Below are 11,753 nucleotides of genomic sequence, written 5' to 3'. Positions count from 1 at the left end.
TATTTGGACTTTCTAGATGAAATCTCGGACATAATTAAAATCAAAATTTTTATATTTGAACTTTCTCGGTAGAATCTGGAGTAAGATTAATACAAAGATTTTATTTATATATATATAATCCCAAATCTTACCCAATTTTTCACAAAATTTGATATTTCCAAGAATTTTAAAATGTTGAATCAATTTGAAAAATATATTTTGATATTAAAAACCCATTATGGCGAAATTTTGAAAGGATATATGATTTGGTATAAGATTTGGGAAAATTATATATAATAGGCAAGATGTACCGAGAAAGTCTAAAACAAAAGTTAGAATAAATTGATTTTAACTAAATCTCAATGGTTGGTTTTGTCCGAGATAGACCGAGAAAAAACTATTCTTCCGGGTTTTCAAAAAGACTTAAACGTGCTATTTTTAACAATTTTCTCAACATTATTAGGCGAAAAACAACTCTATTAATATTATAACCACTCTAGCAAGGAACCAAATAACAAAAGGTTCACCCGCCAAAGGACAAGTTTTCACTTTCACATTACAGAGATCCAGTACACATACCGCAAATAACATCATATTCACCAAAACTACATTGTCATCATGCCTTTCTTAACTTCTCAAAGGATAGAAATTAGATAAGAGACAGCAGATCATAAGCAGCACAAGGTTTTACGGAAGCCTAAGAGCTTGAGAGTGGTGACGTATGTGATCTTCAATGAAGGTAGCAATGAAAAAGTAAGAATGATTGTAACCTGGTTGTAGCCTTAAGAGGAGAGGAGCGTTCACAGCCCTGCATGCCTCTTCAAACTTGTGTGGCAGCAACTGTCCATGTAAGAATTCATCATCCTCCCCCTATTTGTGTTAAACAGAAAAAGGGTAAAATCAGCCTTTCATGAATCTATCGACAAGGAGGGTAAAGTAGGGAAGTTAAATAGTAAAGTCTCATCGTGTTAATTCAATGTGCGCAAAAGACTCGGTTCACCAAGCTTAGTTAGCTCTCTAGTAACTATAATAAGTATGGTAGTAACTTGAAATAGTATGACGGTGTTCGAGTCCCAGTTTCCTTTTCAAGTCACAGGCACCCCAATATTCATTTAAAGTTTAACTGGATTTTTACTTCAAAGGTAATTTTGAAACGTTTATGAAAGGTCTAGGATACTATTGTATCTTCAAAAGAATAGGGGAATTTTTGGAGCAAAATACAAATTTCAGGACAACTTTTTGCAATTTAGCCTATAACTTGTATGACAAGACTAAACTTATAAGGTGATTAAGAGGTGTGAAATTCAAAAAGTTAAGATAAAAAGAAAAGAAAAGAAAAGAAAAATGTATTAAGAGTTCAAGAACAAAAACAAATTGAAATTTCAGAAGATTTTTAATTTAACGCAGAAAGGTACAAATGATAGGCTTTTAGTTTTCTATATCGACAATGCCATTGACGTGAAGAAACAATATTCCCTGTGAAAGTTGAATGAACAAAAAAGCATTACCTGATCAATTAGAATGGTAGCCGACACATCATGGAACTTTGAGATTAAATGAGTAGCATCGTATTCCTGCAGTTATTTCATTAATTAAAAAAAATTCTATCCTAACATTAGATTGTGAAAAATTGCTAAAAATCTCATGAAAACTAACCTCCCAGTCAGCTTTGTTGCTCCCTAGATAATTTGTGAATGCCTTCTGGCCCCAGGGACAGTTTATAGGATTGGCAATGGGTGAAAAGGCAGATACTGACTGAAAAGTTAAGTAGAAAAATTTAATTTTATGGGAGAAAAATAACTAAATACAAGATAATAAAAAGGATAATTTTAAATGATAAAACTACTGAAAATATTTTCACATATAGCAAAATTATCAGTGATAGATGGCTTTCCGTGTCTATCACTATAGATGATAGACAGTGACATTTAGCTCTATTTATTAATAAGTTAACTCATTTAAATATTTGAAAATAGCCGTAATAAAAACAACAATTTAGTAATCAGATGGAAGCAACAAATTATAGACAGTGATCCCTAAATTTTTTTTTAGCTGTTTTTAAATATAGAAAAATGAACCAAAATATTTATAAGATACAGCAAAATTTTAGAACTATCAATTCTATCAGTGTCTATCAACATCTATCATTGATAGTTCTAAAATTTTGCTAAATTTTGTAAATATTTTTAACAATTTTATCATTTGAAATAATTTTCCTTTTTTTTTTTTCCTCTCTTTTTCTGGAGTGTTTAAGGGTGATGAGGGCATATATAATCCTGTCAAGCAAGTAACCTTTTTCTCCGAACGAAAATGCCCTTAGTAATTATAATGGTAAATGTAATTTATATCTTTCTGAATATTAAACAGAAAAGTAAATAAGAGGTGATCATCAAATACCTTATATTTGTCTAAGTTTTTCAGGTAGATTGTTAGAGCCCCATGCCCACCCATAGAATGACCAAATATAGATGCCCGTGAAGTATTAAGCTGTGGGAAGTTCTCACTCAGAAGTTTAGGTAGCTCCTTGACAACATAATCATACATACGCCAGTTTTTCCATTTCTCTTGTGTAGCATTGAGATAAAATCCAGCTCCTTTTTAAGAAACAAGAAAATGAGAAGGAAAACATGAAACTAAATTCATAACTTTGTATGTTGAAACAATAATGCATTTTTTTTTTAGAAACTAAACTGCCATAAACAAGATGTAAAATACATTGACGGTAGGACTCAAAATAGGACTACACATACACTTAGCTCCATAAGAAAAACCTCGTTAAATAAAGTTATGAAGTTAAAAAGTCAAATGAAAGCCAAACCAACCATACACGAGAAAATATTCATAATAGTAAGGGCCAGTTCTTAATTGGTTCAATTTGAAGAGTAACAAAATATTATGTCAAAGTTATTCTGTTTAACTGCAATATGACAGTCAGAAGTAACATACCAACACCAAAATCCCAACTGTCTGCCTCTCCTTCCACATTCAGGCCTCCTATCAAAAGAATGAGCCAAAAAAATATAGACATAAGATCCAGGTACAATTCATCAAAAGAAAGTACCCGCGCTTCCATATTGAAAAATTGTTAGAAATAAGATCAGTTTCATATTAACAAATCAAGCACAGTAAAAATTAAACACATTTGCCAGACCAATGAATCTAAGTTGAAAGGGGAAAAAGGGATTTCTACAGGAAATTTTCCTTCACTTTGTATTACCAAGTTTTGAATATTGTTCCTCATAAAAATTTCTATAAAGAAGACAAATGAGTAGTAATATGACACAAATATGCTTGAGAAGAAGAAAAAGAAATGAAGGCTCCATCTTATAAACGTGGTGAGACATCTCATCCACTTCAAGCAAAAGATTTTGCTTTATCACATAAATTATGGCAGTTGTTTATTACCATGGCAGATTCTTTCATGGCCTTCCAACTAATAGTTCATTGAAGCTAATAACTACCTTACAACTAATAGTTCATTGAAGCTAATAACTACCTTACATTCCCAAAAGAAAAATTCAAACCACATAACCCTGCTGGGTCAACTTGATATTATCAAAAACACATCTTAAAATGCAAAATTTGTCAATTTTCACTTCGCATGAAAGAATTATCAGCAGAATCCAAGTGAGTTCAAAGTCGTTAAGTTGAGAGCACAAGGACACAAAATTCCGTTCTTTCCAATCAAAATTGTACCCAACAACATAATCAATACTTGAAAACGAGTTCCAAAGTTGTTCTTACTTGGAGATGTATCAGGTGCAATTAAAGCAACACCTTCACTGGAAGCAGTGCGTTGAGCCCCTGCTTTAATTATAAAATTCTCATCCGAACAAGTAAGGCCAGACAGCCAGTAGAGTACCTGCACAATAACACAATCAAACCCCAGCCCTCAATCATTACGATTCCAATACATTTCCAATAACAAAAAGAAAATAAACACTCCAACAACAATCAAATACCCAAAATAATAACTAGAGTAACCAACTGTTCGACATTCATTCCACAAAAACTCACATCCAACCGCAGTGAACTCGAATCACATAAACACATACAAACAGAATAACCCCAAGATCAAACAGAAAACCAATTGTTCCAGAAATCGAAGATCAGAAACACGCAAAACATTACTAAAACATTCGAGTTTCAATCTGTAATCGAAATGGGTATCCTGGAGACTGAATTGAAAGAGGAAATGAGAAGAGATACCGGAAATTTATGGGATGGGAGAGGAGAAGGAGGGAAGTAGATGTGGAAGGTCATGGAGCAGCCAAGAGTTGGGCTGTAATGGCGGTATCTTCGGTTGTAGCCTCCGAACATCTTCGAGCTACTTATTTCGGTTGGCTTGGCGTCCATTTTCAGAGTGTTTGAGGCAAAATCTTGGCGATGAAATCAACAGAGATGGAAGATAAAGGGAGATCGTCGTCGGACTGAGATTTGAGTTGGAGTGGCAAGAGCAGTTGAGTGACACTTGTTAAGAGGATCGCACAAATATCAGCTTGATTTGGATGAGTTTAACAAAAGGATTGAACCCATTTTGGTAATTTTCCGCTTGTATCATTCCTAGGTTAAACAAGAGACCGACCAAAGTTGGCTGGTGATGTTCGTACATAGTGGTTTAAGATGTATGTGATGATTATTTTCCTTTTTTCTTTGGTAAAAGTCGAGGTAGAGGGCTTTCAACCATAGATCTCATAGTTTCTAGCGCTATGCTCGGTTTGGCACTTGTATATGATGATTGATATACAAATTATGAGACATTTGCATGATTGTGAATGTCATGTGTCATAGAATGTGATGTGACAATTATTCATTCAATTAAATTAAAGGCTTGTAACGTTCTGGCTCAATTTCGTGGAATGAGAATACTTGCAATAATCGATCTCGAACCGCCTCTCTTTCACCTTTCATCCAGAAAGAAGAAGACAATGAAATTGAATATGATCTTAATGATCATTTCCTCGACTCACAGCCCATGTGAGCTTCGAGTCTGCAATCCTATTTCAAAAGAAATAATAGAATCCTGTAGATGCTTCACAAAGAAGTAATCTATGTTTGTTCTAAAAAAGTCTAATGTATATTCGCATCTCTAGCGATGTGTAAACTCTATAAATATTCTAGTTTACATTGTAAATACATTTCAGTGTGGAAAATTTCAAAGGAAAATATATTTTGAAGTAGATACGGAATCAATGAGGACGTCAAAGGACTTTGTCATTTGAATTCGTTGTGGATCACGACTACTTTGGCCTTTCCGCAATTCGATGATGTTGTAAGTTCGAGTTATGGCCTGAAATCAAGCTAGCGCAAAACGGAATTCCTATGACAAATTGATAATTCAGTCGAAAAGGACAAGAAAAAAGTATCTTTAATGAAGTCACTTTATTATAGAAAAAGATAACGCCGCGACATAACGCCGCGACACAATATCTGACTGACAACATCTTTTATCTTATCTTAACTCTTATCTTTATTAGCTTGTATTATTCATTTTATTTGTTGTTTTAATAATTATTCATAGATTCCATAACTCAGTTGAGAATTAAAATAAAAAAAATTAAAAGATAAAATCAAATTAGACAGAACAGGACCCTATATTTGATTCAATTTTGAAAAAGTAAAGGTGAACAATAGAAAGCAATTATTTAGACAGGACCCCGAATAATTATTAATGTAACATCCCAAGCTTTTCATAATTCAAATTCTATATTTTCACAAAATTCGAAAACAATTTTGTTATTTTCGAAATTCAATTTTGCTTAAAGGAAAGATTTGGACTTATGTCGCAATTAATTTAATTTTGAGTAAGTAAATTTTTAGTTAATGTCGAGAATTTAATATAAATTTGAAAAATTAATTTGATTGGAATTTGAAGAGAAAAAGGAAAGAGTTTTAAAAATAGATATAGTCATGTTTATATATGTGTATGAAAGAAAAGCATAAAATAAAATAGTTTAGAATAAGATAAAATAAAATAAAATAAAATAAAATATATTTTATTTTATTTATTTATTGATTTATTTTAAAAATCCCTTCCCCTTCCTTTCCATTTACCTCATGCGTCCCCCCCCGAAAAATTTCACGAAATGACCCGAAACCCAAAAACTTTTCTACCAATGACCTCTTTCTAAAAACTTTTCTACAACTGACCTTTCCCCATGCGAAATTTTAAAATAACCCCCAGTTTTTTAAAAAGCCTTCAAACCACACGGTGAACGCGTCTCTACGAATACTTTAAGCGGGCATTTAAATATTACTAAGCGATCAGATAGATATTACTAAGCGATCGGATAGAATACTAAGCGATCGTCTAGCTATCCACTATAGTTTTTATTAAGTGATCGTTTAGCTATCCACTATAGTTTTTATTAAACAATTGTTTAGAGAACACTATGCGATCGTTTGGCTAACAGTTCCACGATCGTTTAGATATCTATTATGCGATCGTTTGACTTTTGTTACGCAATTGTTTAGTTTTTGTTATACGATCGTTTAGGTTTTGTTATGCGATCATGTAGAGAATACTAAGCGATCGTTTAGCTATCCACTATAGTTTTTATTAAACGATCGTTTAGAGAATACTAAGCGATCATTTAGCTAACTGTTCTGCGATCATTTAGATATCCATTATGCGATTGTTTAGCTAATACTAAGTGATCGTTTAGACAATACTAAGCGATCGTTTAGCTAATTGTTACGCAATCATTTAGATATCCATTAGGTGATCGTGTACTAATTTATAAAGCGATCGTTTGGCTAATACTAAGCGATCGCTTAGGTTTTGTTATGCGATCGTTTAGATAATACTAAACGATTGTTTAGGTTTTGTTAAGCGATCGTTTAGATAATACTAAGTGATCGTTTAGCTAACTGTTACGCGATCGTTTAGTTTTCGTTTAGATAAATCTGTGTTAAATTTGTAGAATACAATTGGTGTTGTACATTTAACTAAGCAAATAAATAACTAAGCGATCGTTTAGATAAATTTGTGCTAAAATTACATATTGTACAGTACAATTGGTGTTGTACATAATATAATTGGTGTTAAAATTACATATTGTATAGAATAATTGGTGTTGTATAGAAAATCGAAGCGAAAGCGAAAATTACATATTGTTTAGTCTAGATGGGCCAGTGCCAGGTGTTATCAACGTTTGTCTGCACGTTTTTTTTATTATGTCCTATCTGACCACATCGTGTACACTTGTATATTTGTTGTGGCTTCTCTCCAATTGAAGGTATCATGACGGTTTGAGGTTGACCTACACTTACTACATTTTGCGGTAGTAGAATTGGTTCAAAATCTCCAACCCATTCTTGACTGTGCCCGACTGGGAAGATTGGTTCGGTGTAAGCAGCAAGCATACACTCAACTATAAACCATTTTGCACATAATGTTTGAACATTAATGTTTCTCAGGGTCGCTGCAGATATTGCATAACAAAACCTACTTACTAAATGGTCGTTTATAATTTACTAAATGATCGTTCTAATTTACTAAACCGTGTATAATTACTACTTATTGCATATATTACTAAACGATCTTTTGTAATTTACTAAACGATTGTATATAAATTACTACACGATCGTTTATATTTACTAAATGACACTTATTATGAAAGCGATCTGAGAAAAGAAATTGTACATTGAATGAAGGGCTGAAGAAACCATTGAAGGAAGAAGAAATGTGAACAGAATCCGATGAAGAAACCATTGCATCAACCCAGCCGCCGCATGCCTCGCCAGCCATCGCTCACCGTCCGACCTCAACTGTTGCTTGCTGCACGCCGCCAGCCACGTTTACGCTGCCAACCTTCCTTTTTCCTCACTTTCGAGCCACAACCCCAGCCCTAGCCGTTCACGATCCACGACCATTGTGTCACTTCCAGTTGCCACTTCCAGTTCCTCCTGCCATCGCTCAGTGTCCACTGCCGCTCAAGCTCTATTGCCGCCATCCGTGCATTTTGTGGGTGAGATCGGTCGTGTCTCTTTTTAATCGATATATTTGTTGCTGCAGTAGTCACCATTTGCTGTCACTTGGTAGCGCATCATCGTCAACCAGTGTCATCCGACGACACCAGCAGACTTGGCGATTCAATTCCAGTCGCCGTCAACATCGAAGCTCGTCGAATTCCTTGTTTTGGTAAGTTGGGTGTTGGGCAATTTATGGGTTCTTAACTATGGGCTAATTTTGGGTGATTTGATGACTTTCTGGGTTTTGAATTAATTTTTGGGTTACCCATCGAGTTTTAGGTGTAGACTCAAGGTTTTAAAAGTTTCAAAGGGGCCGAACTAGCAAGGTAAGGATCGGGTTGTTGACTACTGTTCGGTAGGTGATAACGGGAAGAAATGTACGTTATCATAGTGCTAAGTTCTTAAACAATGCTGGCTTGCGTTGATAAAATGTGTTAGATTGCGTAAAAAAAAAGCATTAAGTTTATTACATTGCGGTTGCATGCGTTCATCGCATAGGAACAATTGTTTTTTGTATTTTTATGCAGAATATGCGTTGACGCAAGGCGAAAATTGCGATCATAGGAAATCATTGGTCGAGCGCAGCATTACTGCAAGGCTTTGCGGTGACTGTGTTTGCAAACATTTTCTCAAGAAGGATTTCTGCAACTTGGTGGGCACATCGAGGCATAATTAATCACGATGGGACAGAAAGCTGATGGCGGTCGAATCCGAATTAAGTTGATAGCCGCTAACGACAACAAGTACATTAAGCTTTTCGATGACAAATATTTGGCGCATCAGTCAGTGAATTAAAGCCATCCCATCTGTGCAATCATAAGAGAGAAGCCGCCTTTCACCCTAGAAGCTCTATAAATACCGAAGGCATCCTTCAGAAAAGGGGTTCACCTATTCACCAATTTTAGAGCTCGGCACGTCTTTGTCCATAGTTTTTCCTTTTTATTTTAAGGTGGAGCAAAAGAAGAGAAGAGACACCGGAGATCGCTCAGGGAAACTCGAGAGAGAACCCTGAGGCGTAGAAGCAGAGAGTGGCCGACTCTCATGAGAGCGAGATTATCTTTTGAACACGAGTAGAAAGACAGTGTAAAAGCCTAAGAAGCAAGAGATTGCTACCAGGCTCCTTATTCTATTCTTGCATTGTTGTTTTGTACTTCATCTTTGTATTTATATAATGGAAGTTCTTATTCTACATCTGTTCACTCTCTTAGTACGCATGAGTAGCTAAACTAGTCGAATGGGTTGAGAAGAACTAAGCTAACATGACCTAGGAAATTCATTGCTTGCGATTATCTTGTGTTATGCTGTGCCAAATATCCCTTTAGAGCTACTCGAGAGAGAGTCTAAAGAAAGAACCTAAGACTCGAGAGAGCTAGGTTAGAATCTAGACTCGAGAGAGCAAGATTATAACTGCATAAACAAAAGATAGGGACTTAGAGATAAGCTCTGTTTGCCAACCTACATTGCATGCACCCTAGAGATAGGTATGATATTATGTGGTCGCCTTATTTGTGTGTGTGTCATTTTGTCATCGCATAAATAAGAATAGAGGCTTATGTGTAAGTCCTTGAGTTTGACCCTGGACTTACCAGAAAACTCGGGGGGGTTTATACTTGGATTCCACTGAGAAAACTTGAGTGCTCAATGCAATTTCATCATCTCATAACATCCACAATTCCACATCATAAAATAACACATTAGTAGGTAAGGTTTTAAAGCACTTGGGGTGGTTTTGTTGCTGACATTTGGGTTGGTAATTTTAATTCGATTTGTACTTAGGTACGGATCATTGAATAGAGTTGGGATTCGATCTTGGATCAAGTTTCGTTTGGGTAAGTTAATTGGTGATTGTTGGATTAAATTTTGTATGTTTGGGTCTTGGCTCCAATGATTGAAATTTAATGTTTTTTTTTTTATGTTAGGGAAATTAATTCAGGATTTATTTTATTGGTGATCATTCGCTTGGATTAATATCTGAATTTAACTTCAAGGTAAGTAATTTTACTACTGGAACTGCTTACGTGTTAGGCAATAAAATTTAAGTTTTATTGAGGTTATGAGGTTGATTGTTTAGAATGATATTTACATATGACTTCATGTATTTGAGATTCTGAGGAACTGATTGTGTATGAACGATGTTTGAATGCTAGCATGACTTCAGTATTTTGTTATACGAAATTCTGATTGACTTGAGTATGATGAGATGTATGTACATGTTATGGAACTATGTTATGATGCATATGAAGTGTATGATAGTGATAGCATTCTTATCGATGTTGGGGTTGATGCCCTAAAATCTCGTGTCCTGTAGTTTATAAACAATTTGTACGAACGCTTGTGTTGTATAATATATGATATTTACTTCACATCTTGTTTTTTGCTCAGTTGCATGTTTTATTTACTTTACCATAAACCAATAAACATAAAATCCCTAGTTATTTGTATGTAACTTAAGCATGTATATGGTGACATACAAGTGGATCATGTCTTGAGTGATAACCAAAATGGTCTGCAGTATATGGATATAGGAGGGAAACTTTATCCTAGTAACGCTATAGATGCGGCCCGCTTTATGGAATGGTCATAAGTGTTGTGACCTGTCACAGATGGTCTAATCCTGATCATTTGTGTTGGGGACATACAAGTGGGGGCGTCCTATACAAAGAGTTTGTATAAGACCTGACTACGAAGTGTTAACATCTCGTTATATAACACCGTTCATGATAGAGACTTCACTTCAATAGGATGACCATAGGTAACATGACCTCAATCCTGAGTGAGTTGAGAACTTTTGCTATTGAGGGTGGTCCTTTAATTTGTATGGGTGCGAGTGGCCAGGTCACCATTTCAAACCTACCATTTTGAGGATTCGTCTGATTTGGGAGCTGGGAACTCAGCTACACAAGATGGAATTCACTCCTTCCCTGAGGCAGGAGTAAGTAGATAGATAGCTCCCTTAAGGGTTGATTCCAGGGCTTGAACGATGTGACGCCACACACCTTCTCTTGGCTCGACAGGTGTTCACATAGTTGGACTATGTTGTATTGTTCATTAGAGGAATTAATGGTACTTAAGGAGTGAGATGTAACTATAGGGGCAAAATGATAATTTGGCTCAGCTGTACTTACGAGCATCTGTGAAGGGTCATCGTACTCATGATTGGTTATATCCGATGGACACAGAAATATATCTATGCTAAGAAGAGTTCAACTGTTGGTCTTTAGTGGAATGCCTGACAGTTAACGGATGGTGGATCTCGTGACTAAGAGTTTAGTTAGCTATTCACTTACCATTGGAGTTTCGAGCCATAGGTCCATTAGGTCCCTTGGGTAGCTTGGATAAAATCAAGAATCAGTGTTTGGGTTCATTTGAAATATTCAAATTGACAAGAGGAAGCTCGATTATATATGATATAATTGACTAAATGTATGAGATACATTATTTTGGAGAAAATTAGATATAAATATGATTTATATCAAGTAGAGGAGAAATTACTATAGTAGATATATGAAATCAAACTATAGGGTAAAAATATAATATGATTATATTTATTAATGATTTAATTGGTTAATTATATGATAATTAGCCTAAAATTTCTCTTGGACGTGCGTTAGTGGGAAAAACTGCGTCGGTTATTGTAACTGAAGAATAAAATGAAATTTTGTTTCATTTTGAAAAGTTCGGAAAAGTTCGGAAAAAATTGGCATCAGTGTGGAAATGTAAATGATCGCATAAGTCGAGATCCTATATGATAGTCTTTCAGCGCCTAAATGATTGCACACCTCGCATCTAAACGATCGCAC

General features: G+C 35.0%; 1 protein-coding gene across 1 annotated transcript; it reads right to left on the bottom strand.

Moving 5' to 3' along the window:
• Positions 1-438: 438 nt before the first annotated feature.
• SFGH (S-formylglutathione hydrolase) lies at positions 439-4,694 on the bottom strand. Its single transcript, XM_039025052.2, has 7 exons — positions 4,189-4,694; positions 3,724-3,841; positions 2,926-2,973; positions 2,377-2,573; positions 1,636-1,734; positions 1,488-1,553; positions 439-849 (listed from the first exon to the last, which is right to left on the bottom strand). The coding sequence occupies exons 1-7, from the start codon at positions 4,333-4,335 to the stop codon at positions 667-669; spliced, it is 858 nt and encodes a 285-aa protein (XP_038880980.1). The 5' UTR covers positions 4,336-4,694; the 3' UTR covers positions 439-666.
• Between the last annotated feature and the right edge of the window lie 7,059 nt (positions 4,695-11,753).

Source organism: Benincasa hispida, chromosome 3 (assembly GCF_027475165.1).
Source record: "Benincasa hispida cultivar pf3 chromosome 3, pf3_genome.v1.1, whole genome shotgun sequence".
Classification (NCBI taxonomy): Eukaryota; Viridiplantae; Streptophyta; class Magnoliopsida; order Cucurbitales; family Cucurbitaceae; genus Benincasa; species Benincasa hispida.
This window is presented reverse-complemented; position numbering and strand designations above follow the sequence as displayed.